This window comes from Choloepus didactylus, chromosome 21 (genome assembly GCF_015220235.1).
Source record: "Choloepus didactylus isolate mChoDid1 chromosome 21, mChoDid1.pri, whole genome shotgun sequence".
In the NCBI taxonomy this organism is placed as follows: domain Eukaryota; kingdom Metazoa; phylum Chordata; class Mammalia; order Pilosa; family Megalonychidae; genus Choloepus; species Choloepus didactylus.
This window is the reverse complement of record NC_051327.1, coordinates 8,038,992-8,059,807: the sequence shown is the minus strand read 5'-3', so window position 1 is coordinate 8,059,807 and position 20,816 is coordinate 8,038,992. Positions and strand designations below refer to the sequence as shown.

General features: G+C 34.9%; 1 protein-coding gene across 1 annotated transcript in view; it reads left to right on the top strand.

Moving 5' to 3' along the window:
* LOC119518087 (ankyrin repeat domain-containing protein 26-like) overlaps positions 1-18,526 on the top strand; it is a 130,048-nt gene extending 111,522 nt beyond the window's left edge. Inside the window, exons 24-29 of the mRNA XM_037815161.1 lie at positions 721-885; positions 8,067-8,357; positions 8,941-9,155; positions 11,955-12,183; positions 17,219-17,264; positions 18,434-18,526. Coding sequence (XP_037671089.1) covers positions 721-885; positions 8,067-8,357; positions 8,941-9,155; positions 11,955-12,183; positions 17,219-17,264; positions 18,434-18,480 — 993 coding nt within the window. The 3' untranslated portion in view covers positions 18,481-18,526. The remainder of the gene's footprint in view (positions 1-720; positions 886-8,066; positions 8,358-8,940; positions 9,156-11,954; positions 12,184-17,218; positions 17,265-18,433) is intronic.
* The last annotated feature ends 2,290 nt before the right edge of the window (positions 18,527-20,816 follow it).

Here is a 20,816-nt window from a genome sequence, read left to right as displayed (position 1 = left end):
AAGACTCCCTTTCTGTTTTTGCTGATACCTTAAGTTTGTTCTCTGAATCTGATCAATAGTTTCCTCTCATTTCACTCTGTCATTCTCTGTATTGTTTTGCATGCCTGTCATTTTAAAAGTGTACTAGCAAAGATCTCTAGTTCTCTTCTTAAAGCAGTCTTCCTTTAAGAGACTGTTATATACTATCTTTCTGCTGACTTCCTTTCTTTTCAAGCTCTGTTTCCTTTTTCCCCTCAACTCAGGCTTCAGAGATTTTTCTTTCCTGTTCTTTTTATACTTTCAATAATTTTCATGATGTTTTTTGAGTACACTCTTCTTGTAGAATAAGACTATGGTCAACAGGGAGCAAAATGGATTTTTGATATCTTTGCAAAACATTCATATATAATTAGGCTTTTCTTCTCCTCAGATCCTGATATAGGGGTTATAGCTAATAAATTTTAAAATAGTTCAGTGTTTTGCATTAATGAATTAAAAATGGATTTTAATAATTTATTATAAGAACTCTTTATAAATGGTGCAGTATTAACTCTTTTTACCATGGATGTCATAAAATTTTTCTTCATGATTTTATTTACCTAGACTGCAATTTAGTTAGATTGCTTTCAGACAATTTTAGATTAAAACAAATGAGAGTATTGTAATGTATAGATTTGTGTTTCCTATATGATAGAACAGAATATCTGTTTAAATAAAATTATTAAATAATAACCCTTAAAGAACTTGATTTTTACTCATTCTGTTCATTACTGCAGATTAAAGAAACTCTTAAAGATGACAAGAAAGGAGTTAAGTGAATATGAAAATGGAGAACTTAGTTTCCGTGGAGATTTAAAACCCAAGCAAATTGAAAGGGATAGTCAGATTACTGTGCTAAAACTTCAGGTAATTTTTAATTAGTTTTGGGGCAAAAACATTTACTTTTGGGAAATATAATTCACTCAATGCTTTGAACCATTAAATAAAGTTTTTTCTATTAATTTTAGAGACTTGATACCAAGAAAAAGACAACCTTTTTCCTATAAAAAGGGCATAGTGTTGATTCTTTGGTTTTGAACCCTGGCCAGTTATCTAAAACCAAGCTGTACATCATTATAAGACCCCAAATCAAAAGCATCAAATCATTTTTTTGTAACAAGTTTATTGAGATGTCATTTAATGTACCATACAATTCACCTATTTAAAATGTACAGTTCACTGTTCATTGGCTTTTAGTATATTCAAGAATTGTACAATCATGGCCAAAATCAGTTTTATAACATTTCCCTCAACCCAGAAAGGAAACCCCGTACCCTTTCACCAGCATCTTCCAATCTCTTCTCCCCTCCCCTGCCAGTCCTAGTCTACCAACAATCTACTCTCTGTCTCTACAGATTTGCCTATTCTGAACATTTCATATAAATGGAATCACACAATATGTGGTCCTTTGTGACTGACTTCTTTCACTTAGCATGATGTTTTCAAGGTTCATTCATGTTGTAGCATGTATCAGTACATTTATTTTTATTGCCAAATAATGTTCCATTTGTGGATTTAACTACATTTTTTTATCCATTCATCAGTAGATGGACTACCAGGTTGTTTCCACTTTTTGGCTGTTATGAATAATACTGCCATAAACATTTATGTACATGTTTTCATTTCTCTTGGGTATATACCTGAAGAGTTGAATCACTGGGTTAAAATGGTGACTCTGTATAACATTTTTAGGAACTATCAGTCTGTTTTCCAAAGTGGCTGAACCATTTTACATTCCCACTAGCATCCTTGCCCAGAACTTATTATTATCGGGTCTTTTTTGATATAGACATCCTAGTGGGTGTGAAATAGCATCGCATGTGGTCTTGATTTGTATTTCCCTGACAACTAATGAAATTGATCTTTTCATGTGTTTAATGTGTTTATTGGCCATTTGTATACCTTTTTTGGAGAACTGTGAATTCATATCCTTTGCCCATTTGTTAATTGAGTTGTTTTTTATTATTGAGGTGTAAGATATATATCGTAGATACAAATCCCTTATCAAATATGTGATGTTTGCAAATATTTTCTCCCATTCAGAGGCTTGCCTTTTCACTTTCTTAATGGTGTCTTTTGAGGCACAAATGTTTTTAATTTTGGTGAAACCAGTTTATCTTTTTTCTTTAGTTACTTGTGCTTTGCTGTCATATTTAAGAAATCATTCCCAAATCCAAAGTCATAAAGATTTACACCTGTGTTTTCTTCTCAGCGTTTTATAGTTTAAGCTCTTAAATTTAACTCTCATATTTTGAATTAATTTTTATATAGGGTTGAGGTTTAGGGATCCAACTTCATTCTTTTGCAGGTGAATATCCAGTTGTCCCAACAGTATTTGTTAAAAGAATGTTTTTCCCCCCTCGGGTGGTCTTGGCACCTGCTTTGGTTTCCTAGGCTGCTTAAGCAAATGCCGTGAAATGGGTCAGATTAAACAATGGGAATTTATTTGCTCATGGTTTTGAGACTAGGAAAAGATCCAAATCAAGACATCATCAAGGTGATGCTTTCTCCCTGAAGATTGGCATTTTGGGGCTGGCTGCCAGTGATCCTTGTTTCCTCTGTCACATGGCAAGGTCCATGGTGGCATCTCCTGGTCTCTTCCTTATCTTCTGGGTTTCTTTTCAGCTTCTTGCTTCCTGTGACTTTCTCTTTTTCTGGATTTCATTCTGTTATAAAGGACTCCAGTAATAGGATTAAGACCCATTCTGGCTGAGGTGGGCCACACCCTATCTGAAGTAACCTCAGCAAAAGGTTCTACTTACAATGGGTTCACACCCACAGGCATGGATTAACTTTAAGAGCATGTTTTTTCTGGGGTACATACAGCTTCTAACCACCACCACACCCCTGCTGGAAATCAATTGACTATAAATGTGTGGTTTTATTTCTAGATTCTCAATTTTATTTCATTGATATATATATATATATATGTCTAATCCTTATGCCAATACCAAATCAGACTTTATGAGAACTGTTTCCTAGTTATCCTGCCTATTACGATTTGTCTTATGTAATATTAAAAAGTCAGTGTGTAGTGGAAGGAGCCTATGGCCAACTTAGGTCTTTGCTGGCTCTTTGACTTGAAGGGAAGTCAGGCTTATTTACAATACAAAAAGATAGAGTGTGTCCTTTTCTTTCCTCCTTTCAGGTCTTTAGTTTCTTTCCCCAGTGCCTCTCCCTTCACTCCCATCTCCATCAGCTCTTAGAGGATCTGCTGACTCAGTCTACTGTTCACTTCATGATCTTTTATTACTAACTCCTTATAATTCATATGCTCTTCCATAGATGTCACCATCTAAGGAGGAGAAGATTAAGTCTAAGCTTTTGTCCTTAGAAATCTAGCTAATTCATCATCTTATAATTCACAATTAGATTCTCTTTTGATCTGGTTCTTGAGAGTAACCCTGGAGCTGATCCTGGACACAGCTTTAGGTGGACTCGAAGGCTGGGGCTGGAATCACTTGGAGGTTTGTTCACTCACAAGTCTGGCTGTTGGTACTGGCTATTGGCTGGAATTTAGTTGGGGCAGGCAGCTGGGAGGACACCTACCTGTGGCCTCTGCTTGTGGTCTGAGCTTCCTCACCACACGGAGGCTGGGTTCCAAGGGCAGGCATCCTGAGAAAGAGGGCCAGGCAGCACTGTATTGCCTTTTCTCACCTAGCCTTGGAAGTCACACAGAATCACTTCCTCCACATCTCATTCACCAGAATCAATGTGACATAAGTTGGCCAATATTCTACCCTTTTAATGGGATGGATATCAGAGAACTTATGAACATGTTTTAAATGTTCCCACATGAAAAGTAATCATTTTTACTCAATACTCCCCACAATCTCAATTGTTCTGGCATCCAGCCCAGGCTCAAAGTCCAAGATCTCCCCATCTTAAGTCTAGAGGGGGATGTGGTGCCTTAGTTGTATACATCCTTAAGGACAGTTCTTGATATGAACACTTCAGAACTAAAGAGACAAATTGTTACCCACACATTCAATGTTCTTCTAATCTGCTAACAACCCTACCATTGACAAAGAAGAAAACTAGGGGGCTCACAGCAGTCTCTAGTCCATAGTAATTCTGAAATACAACCAGGTGTATGTTGTCAGTTGTTTGATTAGGCCTCAGTCATCCTAATTATGGGAATGATTCTCCATAGCACTTTGCTGTACCCTCTGGGCTCTTTGTTCTCCCTTTTTGTCTACATGAGAAATAACCTGTGTTTGCAGCTGAGTAGTTTTCTCAGCCTGTTTCCTCCCCGTAGAACTGCCAAGGCCCAAAGGCTTCTTTGTGTGTGTGTGTGTGTGTGTGTGTGTGTTGCCTTGGTTCCTTTTAGTCCAAGCTAGCAAGTAGTGTTGGTGCTGCTCCATTTCTCTCTCTCTCTTTTTTTTGTACAGATATTTCTTTTTCTTTTATTATTTTTTACTCTTTTTTTAAACCTTATTTATTGAGACATTAAAAAACAAACAAAAAAACATTTCAAACAAAACAAAGGAATAAAAAAAACACATAACCTAAAATAACTACATTGCTTCCAACATGTTCCTACCACACTCCAAGAAGATTGACAAACTATAACCAAAGGAAAAAGAAAAATAACCTAAAATAACTACATTGCTTCCAACATACTCCTACCATACCCTTAAAAAATTAACAAACCATAGTCATTCCTGAGCATTCCCATAACAGTAAGATTATCCTCCATAACTTATCTGTTTTTGTTAGATTATCATTTCCCTGTCACTCATTGCTATTGCTAGGTCCCCTACATTCTACAATATAAAACATTTATTTTACATTTTTCAGAGTTCACCTTAGTGGTAACATACAATATCTCTTTTTGTGCCTGGTTTATTTCACTCAGCATCGTGTCTTCAAGGTTCAGCCATGTTGTCATATGTTTCACAACCTCATTCCTTCTTACTGTCTGTCGTGTAGTATTCCATCGTGTGTATATACCACATTTTTTTTATCCACTCATCTGTTGAAGGACATTTGGATTGTTTCCATCTCTTGGCAATTGTGAATAATGCCACTATGAACATTGGTGTGCAAATATTTGTTCATGTCACTGCTTTCAGATCTTTTGGGTATATACCAAGAAGTGAAATTGCTGGATCAAAGGGTAACTCCATATCTAATTTTCTAAGGAACCACTAGACTGTCTTCCAGAGTGGCTGTATCATTATACGGTCCCACCAACAATGAATAAGAGTTCCAATTTCTCCACATCCTCTACAGCATTTGTAGTTTGCTGTTTGTTTAATGGCAGCAATTTTAATTGGTGTGAGATGGTATCTCATTGTGGTCTTAATTTGCATCTCCCTAATAGCTAGTGAAGATGAACATTTTTTCATGTGTTTTTTTTTTTTAGCCATTTGTATTTCCTCTTCAGAGGAATGTCTTTTCATATCTTTCACCCTTTTGTAATTGGGCTCTTTGTACTATTGTTGTTGAGTTGTAGGATTTCTTTATATATGCAAGATATCACTCGTTTGTCAGATACATGGTTTCCAAATATTTTTCCCATTGAGTTGGCTGCCTCTTCACCTTTTTGACAAATTCCTTTGATGTACAGAAGCTTTTAATTTTGAGGAGTTCCCATTTATCTATTTTTTCTTTCATTGCTTGTGCATTGGGTATAAGGTCTAAGAAGCAACCTCCTAATACAAAATCTTGAAGATGTTTCTGTATATTATCTTCTAGGAGGTTTATGGTACTGTTTCTTAAATTGAGGTCTTTGATCCATTTTGAGTTAATTTTTGTATAGGGCGTGAGGTGTAGGGGTCCTCTTTCATTCTTTTGGATATGAATATCCAGTTCTCCCAGCCCCATATGTTGAAGAGATTGTTATGTCCCAGTTCAGTAGTTTTCAGGACCTTATCAAAGATCAGTTGACAGTAGATCTGGGAGTCTATTTCTGAATTCTTAACTTGACTCCATTGATCAATATGTCTATCTTTATGCCAACACCATGCTGTTTTGACTACTGTGCTTTCAATCATACTCTTCTCTGAGTGCTTTCAGCTTCTCCCTACCTCCTGGTCCCAAAGCCACTCCTAGATGTTTTAGGGGTTTTGTTTTTTTAATGGCAGCACCCCATGTTTAGTATCAATGTCTGTGCCAGTCATTTACTGCTGCATAATAAACCACTTCAAAACAGTGGCTCACTTGGCAGGTGAACTCGCTGCCCTCCCCCCTACCTGGGATCTGACACCCAGGGGATTAAATCTCTCTGGCAATGTGGAATATGACTCCCAGGGAGGAATCTAGACCTGGCATCATGGGATGGAGAACATCTTGACCAAAAGGGGGATGTGAAATGAAATGAGATAAGCTACAGTGGCAGAGAGATTCCAAAAGGAGCCAAGAAGTCACTCTGTTGGGCACTCTTATGCACAATATAGACAATGCTTTTTAGGTTCTAATGAATTGGAATAGTTAGCAGTAAATACCTGAAACTATCAAACTACAACCCAGATCCCTTGAATCTTGAAGATGTTTGTATAAAAATGTAGCTTATGAGGGGTGACAATGTGATTGGGAAAGCCATATGGACCACACTCCCCTTTGGGCAGTGTATGGATGGGTAGAAAAATGGGGGCAAAAAAAAAAAGGCACTCAGTGTTTTTTTCACTTTAATTTTTATTCTTATTATTTTTGTATGTGTGGTAATGAAAATTTTCAAAAATTAATTTTGGTGATGAATGCACAACTATATGATGGTACTGTGAACAATTGAATGTACACTTTGTATGACTGCATGGTATGTGAATATATCTCAATAAAATTGAATTAAGAAAAAAACAGTGGCTTAAGGCCACCACATTTATTTTGTTCATGAAGGTGCAATTTAGCCAGCTCATTTCTTACCCGCTTGGCATCATATATGTTGACTTGAAGACTTGGGGCTGGAATCCTCTAAAGGCTGGTTTGCTCACATGTCTGGCAGTCAGTGCTGGCTTTTGTCTGGGACCTTGGCTGGGGCCAGCAGATGGCTCAACGGAGGGAGGACTCCCCATGGGGCCCCGGCTTCCTCACAGCTTGGTGGCTCGTTTCTAAGGGCAGGTTTCCTGAGAGAGAGTCAGGTGGAATTACATTTTTTGCCTAATTTTGGAAGTCATACAGCAGTTTCACCACATTTTGTTAGAAACTAGTTCCTAAAGCAAGTCTATATCCAATGGGAGGAAATTAGTTTTTCCCTTTCCGTGGGAGAATTGTCAAAGAATTTGTAGATTTTAAAACCACCAAATCCACTTACCTTTTCTTGTCAAATAATTATTACATCTAAAGGAAAGTGATTCTTCCCAACTCAGTACAACTGAAATTCCAGCAAGTTTTATTGTTGTTGTTTAGTATGCTTCCTTATTCTGTAGAAAGTACCAAGGATTACTACATAGTGCTATTGAATTAAGGTATTTCCTAGTAAAAAAAAAAAAGTCTGGATCATCTCACTTAAGTTTTATACTGGGAAATGTGATTGCTCCTTAACTCTGAGAATCATTTTTCTTTGGAATGCTATTCAAATTAATGTAAAACATTTGCATTATAGCATTAGGATCCATATTGTACAAGATTCATTAATTAGAATTTTATTTTCCAAGTCTTATTCTGAGAGCCATTTATTGGCTCAGACCCAAATAACTCAGTATGATGGGAGTACCTTTTATACTTAAAACATCATTAGAAGTTATGGGACATTAAGCTGGGGAGGGGAGTACTAAGAAACTTTCTGCCTGAAGGTGACTTATAGTCATTTTAAGAAGGAAAAACATGAAACAATCATAAAAAAAAATGAAAGACAGTATAAGATCAAGTACAAAAGTTGTGTGGCAAAGATGATGAGGGTAAAGAATTTAATTTTGTGATTCCTTGTGTTTTTAACCTTGTTCTTGATTTTCTGAGTAATTCAAGGGTCCTTGCTCTAAGAATCTACTACAGTACAGATAACATTTTATTGCAGTTGAATATATTTCAAGTTTGATGTTGGTGTGAGTTAGACTGTTCTCAGCCTACTTCTTTCATTACCAAATTGTATTATTTTGTTCATGCAGATTGATGATCTTATAGCAAAACTTGAAACTTCATCTTCAAAATGCCTACATCTGTATGCAAAAAATCAAGATCTTCAACAGGAGTTATTGTCTGTGAGAGCAATACAAAAGAGATGTGAAAAACTGGAGAAGAATAAAAAGAAGTTGGAACAAGTAGTAGTAAACCTCAGAAGTCATGTAGAAATGAATATGCTAGAACTTGGTCGAGTAGAACAATATAAACAGGAGATTGAAGAAAGAGCCAGACAGGAAATAGTAGAAAAATTAAAAGAAGTCAATCTATTTTTACAGGTTAATTTACTTATTTGTGATGTGCTTTGATTTGTGCCATTGTAAATTATATTTTGGATTTATACCTTGCGTATCTTTCCTCTGCTTCCCTTACAGCAATTTGTTTTATAGATTTCTAGAAGGAAGGTGGCACGTATGACTCACTTTAAATATTTCAGTTTCCACCATTATCACTAAATTGGTCTTTGGGAATAAAGATTCTCATTAGAGAATCACTTGATTATTAAGACCAGTTGGCATAAAACAAGACCATTGGGGGAAAAGAAAAAATCATGATTTAAAAATTGTACTATACTTTTGGGTTACTCTTAAGTTATATTGCTCAATTTTTACAATTTTAAATTGATTTTATTTTTCTTTGAGTTATCAGATTACATAAGCACCAATATCAGAATGATTCAACTTTTTTTATGGTTCACATTTAATTCAGCTGACATTAATGTGAATATTTTAAACTTCAGCTTTTATCACATATTTAAAATTGCTTTCTCAATCATTGATTAAAAAGACTAGAAGAAAAGAATACACTATAATTATTCAGGTTATAATTATTTTTATTATGTATTCTTTTAATTTGATTTAGATACAAGCAGCATCTCAAGAAAAGTTAGAGCAGTTAAGGGAGAATAATAACACTTCAATGAGACAGCAGATGGAACTCAGAATAAAAGATTTAGAATACGAACTTTCCAAAATGAAAATTTTCCAAGAAGATTCTAATAAATCAGAGCTGGAAAGATACAAGCACCTGTATCTAGAAGAACTAAAAGTTACAGTATTGTCAAAGAAACTAAATGAGTAAGTCAAAACAGAGAATCATAGAATATAATTATATATATATTTTTGGATGCTGGGGTGTTGGAATGGCTGGAAGGAGGTAAATGACATGGTGGAACTGTAGCCTGTAGCATCCCTTAAGATTTGCTCTATAGCTGCTCATTGAATTGTGCCTTGAAGGTCTTTACCTTTCTGTATATACCTTGTATTGTAGAATAAGGAAAGAACTGAAACTGTGGAACTGTAACCCATAACAGTTTTTGAAATTACATATATGACTGCGAGCTGTACATCAAGAGATGACACCTTTCTGTATGTATTTTATATTTTACAATAATGGCAATGGCTGAAGTTGTGGAACTGTGACCCATGATTTGCTCTCTAACTACTTGTGAAATCATGCAATGAATGTTATCACTGTTACGTATACATGTTAATGTTCACAATTTTAAAAATGCAAAAAAAAATTTTAAAAGACGGGGCAATAGAGGCTAGTGCCTGAGGCATCATACATGAGAATGCAGCCGGAAAAGGCAGAGACCCCAACTTTCCAAAATGAAAATTTTCCAAGAAGATTCTAATAAATCAGAGCTGGAAAGATACAAGCACCTGTATCTAGAAGAACTAAAAGTTATAGAAAATAAATTTAGCTCATTAATTTGCCTCTAAAGTATACTTTTTAGTGAGCTAGGTTTGTGAGATTAGTAGGAAGTAAAAACTAGTTTGACAGTATAATTTGGGGAAATTATGTAAGTGAATTACCTTTAAAATGTTAGTCTAGGATAGTTTGTATCCTCCCCCCGCTTTTTTTTTTTTTTTGGTTTTACATGGCTTTATTATTTTTTTCCTTAGTATTCTCATATAGTGAGCCTCGTATACCAGTATTAAAGCAAAAGTATGTTTTGTATTTTTAATTAGAGATGTTGTAGGTTTACAGAAAAATCATACAAAAAATACAGTTTCCCTATATCCCACTCTTACACAGTTTTCCCTATTATTAACACTTAGCACTATTGTGGCTCCTTTGTTATAATTGATGAATCAATACAATTAGAATTACACTGTTAACTATTGTCCATAGTTTTTATTAGGGTTCACTATTTGTGTTGTACAGTCCTGTGGTGTTTTTAAAATTTATTCTAATAACCTATATACAACCTAACATTTCCCCTTTTAACCACATTCAAATATACAATTCATTTGTGTCAGCCACATTCACAATTTTGTGCTACTGTCATCACCATCCATTACCAAAACTTTTCTATCACCCAAAACAGAAACTGTACCAATTAAGCATTTATGCCCCATTCCCTACCCCCACCCACCCCCTGGTAACCTGTATTCTAGTTTCTGACTACGAATTTGTTTATTCTAATTATTTCTCATCAGTGAGATCATACAATTATTTGTCTTTTGGTGTCTGACATTTCACTCAACGTGATATCTTCAAGGTTCATCCATGTTGTCGCATTATCTGAACTTCATTCCTTTTTATGGCTGAATAGCATTCCATTATATTTACACACACACACACACACACACACACACACACACACACACATTTTGTTTATCCATTCATCAGTTGATGGACACTTGCGTTGCTTCCATCTTTGGGCAATTTTGAATAATGCCACTATGGACATCAGTGTGCAAATACCTGTTCAAGTCTGCTTTTAATGCTTTTGGAGTTAATAGTGGGATTGCCAGGTCATATGGTAATACTACACTTAACTTTCTGAGGAACTGCCAAACTGTCTTCCACAAAGACTGCACCATTTTACATCCCACCAACAATGAATGAGTGTTCCTATTTTTCCACATCCATCCCCATACTTGTTATTTTCCTTTTTTTAATAGTAGCCATTTTAATGGGTTTGAAATTCTATCTTGTGATTTTGATTTGAAACAGTGTTTTTGAAGCTTTATGATTTTGACAATGATGTTATTATGATATTGCTTCTCAGCACTCTCCTAAATAGAAATATTAATGAGTTTGTTTGTTTGTTTAGAGTTTAACTATTTTTTGAAAGATAGCTTAAACCCAGAGAAAGGGTCAAGTGCTACTAGTATTCTTGGCACATTCTGGCACTTGGTAAATGAGCTTTCCTTGAGTGTGAGCTTTCGTGTGGTCACTAGAGGGCGCGCTGAGACCAGCCGTCCTTTACTGCTTTCCCCCTCTCCGTAAAGGCGCATCTGTGAAGTAGGGAAAAGATGAACGTAGGGCCAAGGAAAGTGTAATTCAGCCTCAGGGCTGTGTGGAAGACAGGAAGGGCAAGTCTCACCTCCAGTGCCTTGATAAAAAGGTATGGAGATGTTTTAGTTCTTTTGGATCAAGACCTCAGCTTATTATTCTCCCCCAGAGGTTGTGTAACTCTGTATTATTCCACAGTGCCTCATGCTTAATTTCTGTAGGGTTGTGAGTGAAATGAACAAGGGTGGTTTGAGCAAATGCTTGAAAATATGGTTTTCCTGATCTGTAAACCAGTTTCCTCAGTACAAGTGTTTCTATTGGCATCGAGACTCTTGTCAGTGGAGCCACTCCAGAAGGTGGCCATTGACAACACTGAGAGCCTTTTCTCCCCCTTCCAGCCTTCACTTGAAGTATTTGTTGGTTAGGAACCCCCTAGAATGTGTACTTTACTAAAACAATTTTAAAGCTGTAATTGTATTTAGTAGGTATGCTCCGTCACATTTCAGTGTTACATCACTGTTTAATGGGCAATTCTGCTTACTGTTGTGCAACTTTAAAAGTGTACGTCATTGAGGCATCATTTAAGGAAAAAGGAAATCCTAAGCATTTGTCTTTTATAATCATCACAGGACTCAGGAGCAGCTAGCAGAGACCACCACCAAATTACTCATGGAGAAGCTACGGAACAGATACTTAGTCAGCCCTCTTACCGTGACACCGGTCCTGGAGCCATCATGTGCTGGAAATCTTAATAATCATTCAGTGCTCAATAGAAATCTTATTCCAAGACAAAATGTAGTAATTCCTTCCTCAATCCCACGGCCTTCAAGTAATAGCATGGAGACCTTCTTCACCAAGGTTAGTTCTGATATCTTTGTCCTTGGGTTTCAGGTTTCTGACATAATTCAAGTTTCAAATTTAGTGAAATACTGTGCTTCTTAATTACTCAAGCACCTTAAGTTCATAATTATTTGTGTTTACAAAGAAAGGATATAGAAAATTTACATTCTTTTTCAAGACCCTGAGTGTCTCATTTTCAAGAGATAGCCATTGTTAACTTTATTTAATAAATGTAACTAAACCGACACATTTTAAATTTCTTGAAAAGCTGTATTTAGATTTTGAAAAGTACTGCCTAATAACCAACACTTGGAGATGTCTTGATTTTCTTTCTTGTTGATTTCAGGTTGGTTGTTGTTCATAACCTTTTTAAAGTTGTCCTGCACCATCTGAACTTTTCTACCCTAAGCACAAGTGAATTATTGGCATCCAAATATTTAAACACATGTGGGTGCTTATTATTTAAAGGAATCCCAGATAAATCCTTTTAATTAAATAAATGTGTGACACTAAGTATATGAATTTTTATTTTTAAGTTAAAATTTTTGTCATTTTTTACATGAAAGTAAATCCTTAATTGACATTTTACTTACAGCTTTTTTATCTAAATTTTTATAAAGTGTGTCTATTGCCCAGGCAATTACACCATATTTTTAAAACAGTTAAATCAAGCAAATGTTTGAGTTTTAAGAATGAAATTCACTTATAGTTCTACATCTTGCCATCACTTGAATGATTGATGGCTATAAGGCAGTGATATGAAGAATATTTTAATAGCAAGGAAAATAGTAAATAGTTATTAAAATATCTATTTCAGTGTATATCAGGTTATTATTTTGATAGTATTTTCATGATCTTCTACTCTAGGGAAGAGTAACATAGGCCATTGTTAAATGAAACCTAGACTTTTTTTTGGCTTCATGTCATTACAAATCAAAGAATTCTTCTGCACCCTATGCTACTTTTCTCTACACTAGGAAGTGTCTTAGCCTTGCTGCCAAATATCTTAAAAATGAATAAATTGACTATTTTAGCATGTAAATGCAAGATCTTAGCTGCCTGATATGTTTTCATCATTTAGTTAGCTTAATTTCATTTTACTTTTCTGAAAAAAATGAGAGGGTTCAGGGTCTAAGTACTTCAAAGTCATAACATTGGATTATTGGGTACAGATAAGAAAATGAATGTCAAATACTTTTTTTTTTAATTGTTAAGCATGATGCAAGCTTAAAATGTTCTCATTAATTCTCACCAAAAAGTCAGGTGATGTATTGTTTGAAAGAGTATGTAAATGCAGAAGCAATGAAAGAGAAGGTACTTGAGGATTTTTTTCCCCTTAATTTTTTGGGGGGCAAGGAGTTTTACTTTTTAGTATTTCTACATAGGTTGGAAATAATTTATTTTAAACTTAATGTAGTAGTTCAAGGTATACATGGTCCCCTTGTAGGGCATTGGTTTGCCAGATCATGCTAGATTTAATAAGAGAAATTAAAAAGAACTACTCTGTCAAAATACAATGGTGTGTTCTTGGTGTCTTCATATTCACTGTGTGATGCCATGAAAGGGTTGTTATACAGTTGTTATCCACAGAATTCTCAGAGTTACTGCAAGAAGGTGCCTTCTAGAGTTGCTCAGAATTTAATTATTTCCACCAGAAAAACATAAATTAACATTATGAGAAGAGGTAACATATTGTCTGACATGATAGAAAGATATGGGTTTTGGATGGGGCACTACAAAACAACAGATTTCTAGAGGTTTTTAGCTATGACACTAGAAAATAAAATGTTAAAAATAGCATTAATATTCTATGCTGTGTGAATATACCTCAATAAAATTGCATTAAAATTAGCATATTGTTAAAATTGTTTATAAATCACCTTTAGTTGTAAGGTTTCAACGTTTTGGATTATTTCTACTGTGATTTCTGTCATGCCCAGCTTTTTTGTTTTCTCCTAATTTTAAAGAAAACGATTGTGATCAATTATTTCTCTAGTCTTTGATTTCAGTTGTACTGGTTGTTGAAGTTTCCCTGACATTCATTAATATTTATTATATCTCTCACCGTGACATGAAGGTTAGTCTTGCCACCTGACATCATAGTACTGCTGAAGAGTCCATATATATTTTCCTAATTTTTAGTTTCAGATTTCTCATTCTAGTTTAATCCTGGGATGCTTTGTCCTATACAACAGAAGTAATTTACAGTTTTATCCTTATCCAATTCTATATTATTATAAGATATAAAAATTAAAACTAGCCTGAACAGATAGATCACCGGTTAGATTTTATAGAACATACTATCCTTTTCTAAGAACTGAAAACTTTAAAATTTATTCCAGACAATTTTATAAAAGAAAAATTTCTCTAGCTTAAAATTTTTTTGTATTCAAGACTTGTCTGATATGTTTGTTCATATCCAATGCCTCATGCAATGCTTGGCACACAGGAGTTGCCTGGGATATGTTGTTTAACTCTGCTTAAATGGGAAGACTAAATTTACATTGATTTTGGATTTTTGGTGCATTACTGACACTTTAAAATAACTTCTAATGATTTATTTGAGTAATTTCTCTATTGTCAAGTGTCCATTCAATATAGTGACTTTTTCTAAAGATTGTTATACAAATACATCAAAGCTAAAACAATTAATAGCCAGAAGACTTTAACTTTTTACATGACAGAACATTGTATCTCAGCAGAATATTGAGTCACATTTCTTCCCAACTAAAAATAAACCCCCTTTTTGCATCACCAAGACAATGCCTGTCTGTTCTGAATTTTAACTCTAACCAAACTATCATAATAGTTTTGCTAACTACTCATAAGGTAATGACTGGGTTTTAATAAACTTGTTTCTTATTTCAATCATATGCTCTATATAATTCCACTTCATTTTATCTACTTAGAGAAATGCTTAGTAGTCATTTTATCCTTTGAAAGATATTCTTCTTCCAATTGTTCTTCTTTCATTTATCTTTTCACTTTACTGTGAGTTCTTTAAATATACGTATGGCTTTGTTACTTAATTCTTCAGCTCCTTGATCAGCAGTTCTTTTCTCTGTAGCAAAGTATGTGTATTTCATATTTACACACTAAGTGTAATTTTCTTGAAACGTTCATCTTTTTACTGTTAGATATTCAATTGCAGTGGTTTAAATGGGCAAACTTGTTTGATACCAGATTTTAATCTAAAAATATCAATTTAACCATAGCCTGTCAATAAATAATTGTTGAATGAACATGGCAAAATTTTGTTCCGATATTGGATGGAAGGTACAACCTTGGAAGCTTAGGGCTGGACCAAAGAGACCTCCTTGAGCCAAGAGAGAAGGTCCATCCTCGGTGCTTGGAGGGGAGGTGGGGGGCTCCGCCCTAATGTTCAGGAAGAGTGTGGCTGTCTCCCCAGTGCTCAGGGTGGGGCCCAGGCCCTTGCTTTCAGGGGGAGCCTGTCCCCCACTCAGGAAGACCCTGGTCTCTGCCCCAGTGCTGGGAAGGTGTGGTGCTGCCGCTCCAGCAGGCACAGAGGACAAGCACCAATCCAGAGGTGACTCTCAGACTTGAGAATCTGCTGGAGATTGCACTGCTGCATTTCAGACTTGCTTGGGGCCTCTGACCCCTGTTTTCCTTCTAGTTTCTCCCTTCTGGAATGGGAATATCTATCCTATGTCTGACCCACCATGGTCTGGGAAGCAGATAAGTTGTTTTCAAAGTTACACAGGTCCACAGAGAAGAACTTTTGGCCCAAGAAGGACCACACCTGTCATGGATTTTGATGAGACTTTACCCGTAGAGGTGTTGCTAAAATGTAACTTAAGGCTTTTGGGATGTTGCGATGAAATGAATATATTTCATTCATATGTCTTTTAACATATGAGGACAGACTGTGGTATTTGTCATGGCAGCCTGGCAAACTAAGACATCAGTATACTGTTTTAGACTCTGTTAGATGGGAACTCTGCAATATAGTTTGAAATATTCCTACACATTTCATAATTATGTAGGTAAATGTAACTATAATTACAATTAGTTGTTTCAAAAAATTGGTCCTAATTTCTGTAAAGGAAAACAAAGTTACTATTAGAGTTATACATTGTTTTCTTGTTCCCAATTCTAGAAAGTCATAAATCAAAGAAACTAAGTTCGAAAACTATCTCTAACCTAAATTTATCCTTCCTTCAAGCAAATTTTCTGAACTCTTTGTGTTCATGTGAATAAAGAATGTTTCAATCATGATATAGGTAGTATATGTTTACTTAATTTTTTGCCATTAGAATTTTCACATGATATTAAGACACAGTACCACTTTCTTCATTTTCTGTATTTATGATTCTGTGCTGAAAAATTAATCACATAGAATATACTTTCTTTTCTAAAAGTACAGAATGGAAAGTTTGCTTTATTAATTTATTTTTATTATAGAGATATATATCCACTATATATATATTACATAAAAATTCCCATTTCAACAATTTTTAGTACACTGTTGATATTAATTGCATTCAATGTTGTGCTACCGTCACCACCATCCATTACCAAGATTTTTTCATGACCCAAAACAGAATCTTTGTACCTTTTAAGCATCAATACCCCATTTCCCCATCCCTGAGTTTATTTTAAGGAAAAATCCCATTAAAGTAAAAAACTGGTTTCAACTTTTTATAAAGAACAGAGTTTACTAAGAACTGTAAAATAATGCATTCAGTGTTAAACATGACTTGAATTGTTCAACCTTCTTTGTACCATTAAGATCAAATATTGCCCTTCTGAAATGATGTTTATTCAGTAGACCAATGATTAATTGTACTGTTTATCAGATTAATCTAACAACATTATAGATATATATCTCACTCTATTATCTAAACTTAAAATGAGTAAAACTTGTTTTATTTAATTTATGTGATTATTTTTCTCTTTAAGCAATCCCCAAGTTAAGTCTAGTCTCTAAAAAGTAGTATTTAAAGGCCACATTTCATAAGATATGTGCCATTCTTACTATATTGTCTCTCTCATTTAAATTAAACATCATAAATGATATTTGACTTAATTACAGCTGCAGCAGGAGTTGGAAAGAAATATAACTAGAGAAATACGGAAAGGTATGTTGATAAAATTTACTAATTACATTTAGATAGCATTGATTTCTGAAATAAACTATAAATAGTAAATGCCATCCCTTTTTATACTTTGGATATTAGATGCAATGTTAAATATTTTTTCTTATATACATCTAATGAAAGACATTAAAGCATAAACATTCATAATGAAGAATATAATTATTCTTCGTTTAATCATCATGTTTCTGTATCTTTTAAACATCACAGAAAGTCTATGTATCCCTTTTTATTTCTGGCTATAGCCTGCCTTCACTTCTGCCATACCTAGGGAACTGTCAGCCTGCCCACTGAAACTCTTCTCAAGGAAACAGAAGGAAAGCATTAGCCACTTCTCTTTACTGTAGTAGCAATAGGAGGCCAAAAAAAACAGACTAATCTCGTGACACTTAGTCAAGCAATTTCTATTCAAATAGCTGTCACTTGACTAGTGACATTTTAAATCTCCAGTCATTCCCTTTGTCATTGCCTTCCTTTTGCCCTCAGGATAATTCTAGATTCCTTAGCATGGAATAAAAACCCTCAAAATCGATAGGGTTGTTGCTAAGTTATTCAGCGCTATCGCTTGCCCACTTACCCCTACTCTCTCCCTTTGCTCTTGCATGTAACCAAACTAGACTACTTATATAACTCCAGAGGGCTTCTTCCTGAGATAATTTTTACTTATCCTTAGGGTAGCAACTTACATGTCACCTGCACTAAAAGGCCTGTGATACTGACACAAAACTGGGATAGATGTTCCCCCCATGTGTTCCAATAGTACTCTGTTTTTGTACCTGTTATATATGTGACTTTGTATGAAAGTGGCCTGTTCATCTGGTTTTTAAGGTTATAGTACACAATTGTGGAGGGGTAGACTTTGTCATTTTCATCTTATAATCCAGTGCTTGTCAAAATACCATAGCAAAAGGTTGTTGAATAAATAAATGAAGAATAAAAAATCAGAAGCCCTGATATTTAGTCACAGTGGCAATTTAATTTGTAAATATGGGCAAATTATATGTAACAGTAATTGTATTTTGAACTGTAGCTGTACAAACATTTTTCATTCTTACTAACACTAATAAAGTTCTCGACTTTCTTTACTGACTTCTACTTAGTTTTAACTATTAAGTATTTTAGATTAAAGATTTAATTCTTCTTTTTCTTTCTAGCTGCTGCTGATTTTGAACTTGGATCCTATAGAGTTCCTCTAGTCTAGTGATGAGTCAAATCAAAATCAAGATCTAATTTTAAAAACATCGCAAGAATATGTAGAGATTTTAAGGAAAAAGTATATGATCTGAAAGATACATAATAAGAATTTATTTACTAGGCTGTTTACATAATATTCTAATGGTTTCCTGTTGTATGATATGTGAAAATATTAAAGGAAAATATATTTTGTATCATATATGTATGATAAAAATTTACATAGATTACTTCAAACTATGTTTCTCAGCATCTGAAACCTTTAAATGGATTTTGCAAATGAAAACCAGCATTATTGAGTTTTACATAGCCAAAATTCCAGCTGTTTAAACATTGTTTTATTATTGTTAATACTTCAGTAGATGTATTTATTTGTAAGATAAATACATGTAAGATGTATTCATTTCTAAGATGTATTTTTAAGATTCATTCATAAGATGTATTTGTAAGATTCATTTGTAAGAAAGATTCATTTGTAAGATGTATTTGTAAGAGTCATTTGTAAGATTCATTTGTAAGATGTATTTGTAAGATTCATTTGCTAGATGTATTTATTTGTAAGTTATCACTATATAACTATAAAGATTTAGGTAGCCATCATTTTGATATATTACTGCTGTGTCAGTTGTTAGTGTTTAGAACTATTAAAATTGTTATGGTGCCATCAAACTATATTTTAATAATTGTAAACCTTGATTTATAGATATTTCTTCATGGAGAAATAAGGTTTGCCTAAGGCTTTTCACCTTTTCTATTTATTTTTTATTCACTTTTTGAAAACATACATCTTAAAATTAGAGAAAAATTTGCAAGTTTTAATACAAAGGGCTTTTCCCCCCGAAACATTTGAAAGAATAAATTGCCTGTGTGATGCCCATCACTGCTAATTACTTTGCTGTGTATTTCCTACAAACAAAGACATTCTACGCAACTACAGTATAACCATCACAATCAGAAAATTAATGTTAATACATTCTATTATTTAATCCCCAGACCTTTTAAGTCTTGCCACTTGTCTCAGTGCCCTTTGAAAGAAAAGGATCCATTTCTGAATCATGGATTGCATTTCATTGTTGTGTCTGTATTGTCTCCTTCAATCTGGAATAATTTCTTAGTCTTTCCTTGACTTTCATGACCTTGATGCTTTTGAAAATTGAAGGCCAGTAGTGTAGAATGTCCCCCAGTGTGGATTTTTCTGATGTTTCCTTATGATGAGATTCAGATTATATGTTTTTGGCAAAAATATCACAGAAATGATCCTGCAGTCTTCTTCTTGCATCCTGTCAGATGACCCACAGTTTGAATTGCTATATTTTAAATAATTTTTTTTCTATCTTCTAGTTCACTAATTGTCTCCTCTACTGTGTCCAATCTGCTGCCTGACCTGTCCATAGAATTTGAAATTTTGGTGTTGCATTTTCCATTTATAGGCACACTTTAGACAACCCTTTTTAGGTTCTAAAGAATTGGGGTAGCTGGTGGTGGATACCTGAAACTATCAAACTACCACCCAGAACCCATGAATCTCGAAGACAATTGTATAAAAATGTAGCTTTAGGGGACTGGTGGTTTGATGGGTTGAGCCCTCTACCATAAGTTTTACCCTTGGGAAGACGGTTGCTGCAAAGGAGAGGCTAGGCCTCCCTAGATTTGTGCCTAAGAGTCTCCTCCTGAATGCCTCTTTGTTGCTCAGATGTGGCCCTCTTTCTCTGGCTAAGCCAACTTGAAAGGTGAAATCACTGCCCTCCCCCCTACGTGGGATCAGACACCCAGGGGAGTGAATCTCCCTGGCAACGTGGAATATGACTCCCGGGGAGGAATGTAGACCCGGCATCGTGGGACGGAGAACATCTTCTTGACCAAAAGGGGGATGTGAAAGGAAATGAAATAAGCTTCAGTGGCAGAGAGATTCCAAAACGAGCCAAGAGGTCACTCTGGTGGGCACTCTTACGCACACTTTAGACAACCCTTTTTAGGTTCTAAAGAATTGGGGTAGCTGGTGGTGGATACCTGAAACTATCAAACTACAAACCAGAACCCATGAATCTCGAAGACAGCTGTATAAAAATGTAGCTTATGAGGGGTGACAATGGGATTGGGAAAGCCATAAGGACCACACTCCACTTTGTCTAGTTTATGGATGGATGAGTAGAAAAATAGGGGAAGGAAACAAACAGACAAAGGTACCCAGTGTTCGTTTTTACTTCAATTGCTCTTTTTCACTTTAATTATTATTATTGTTATTTTTGGGTGTGTGCTAATGAAGGTGTCAGGGATTGATTTAGGTGATTAATGTACAACTATGTAATGGTACTGTGAACAATCGAATGTACGATTTGTTTTGTA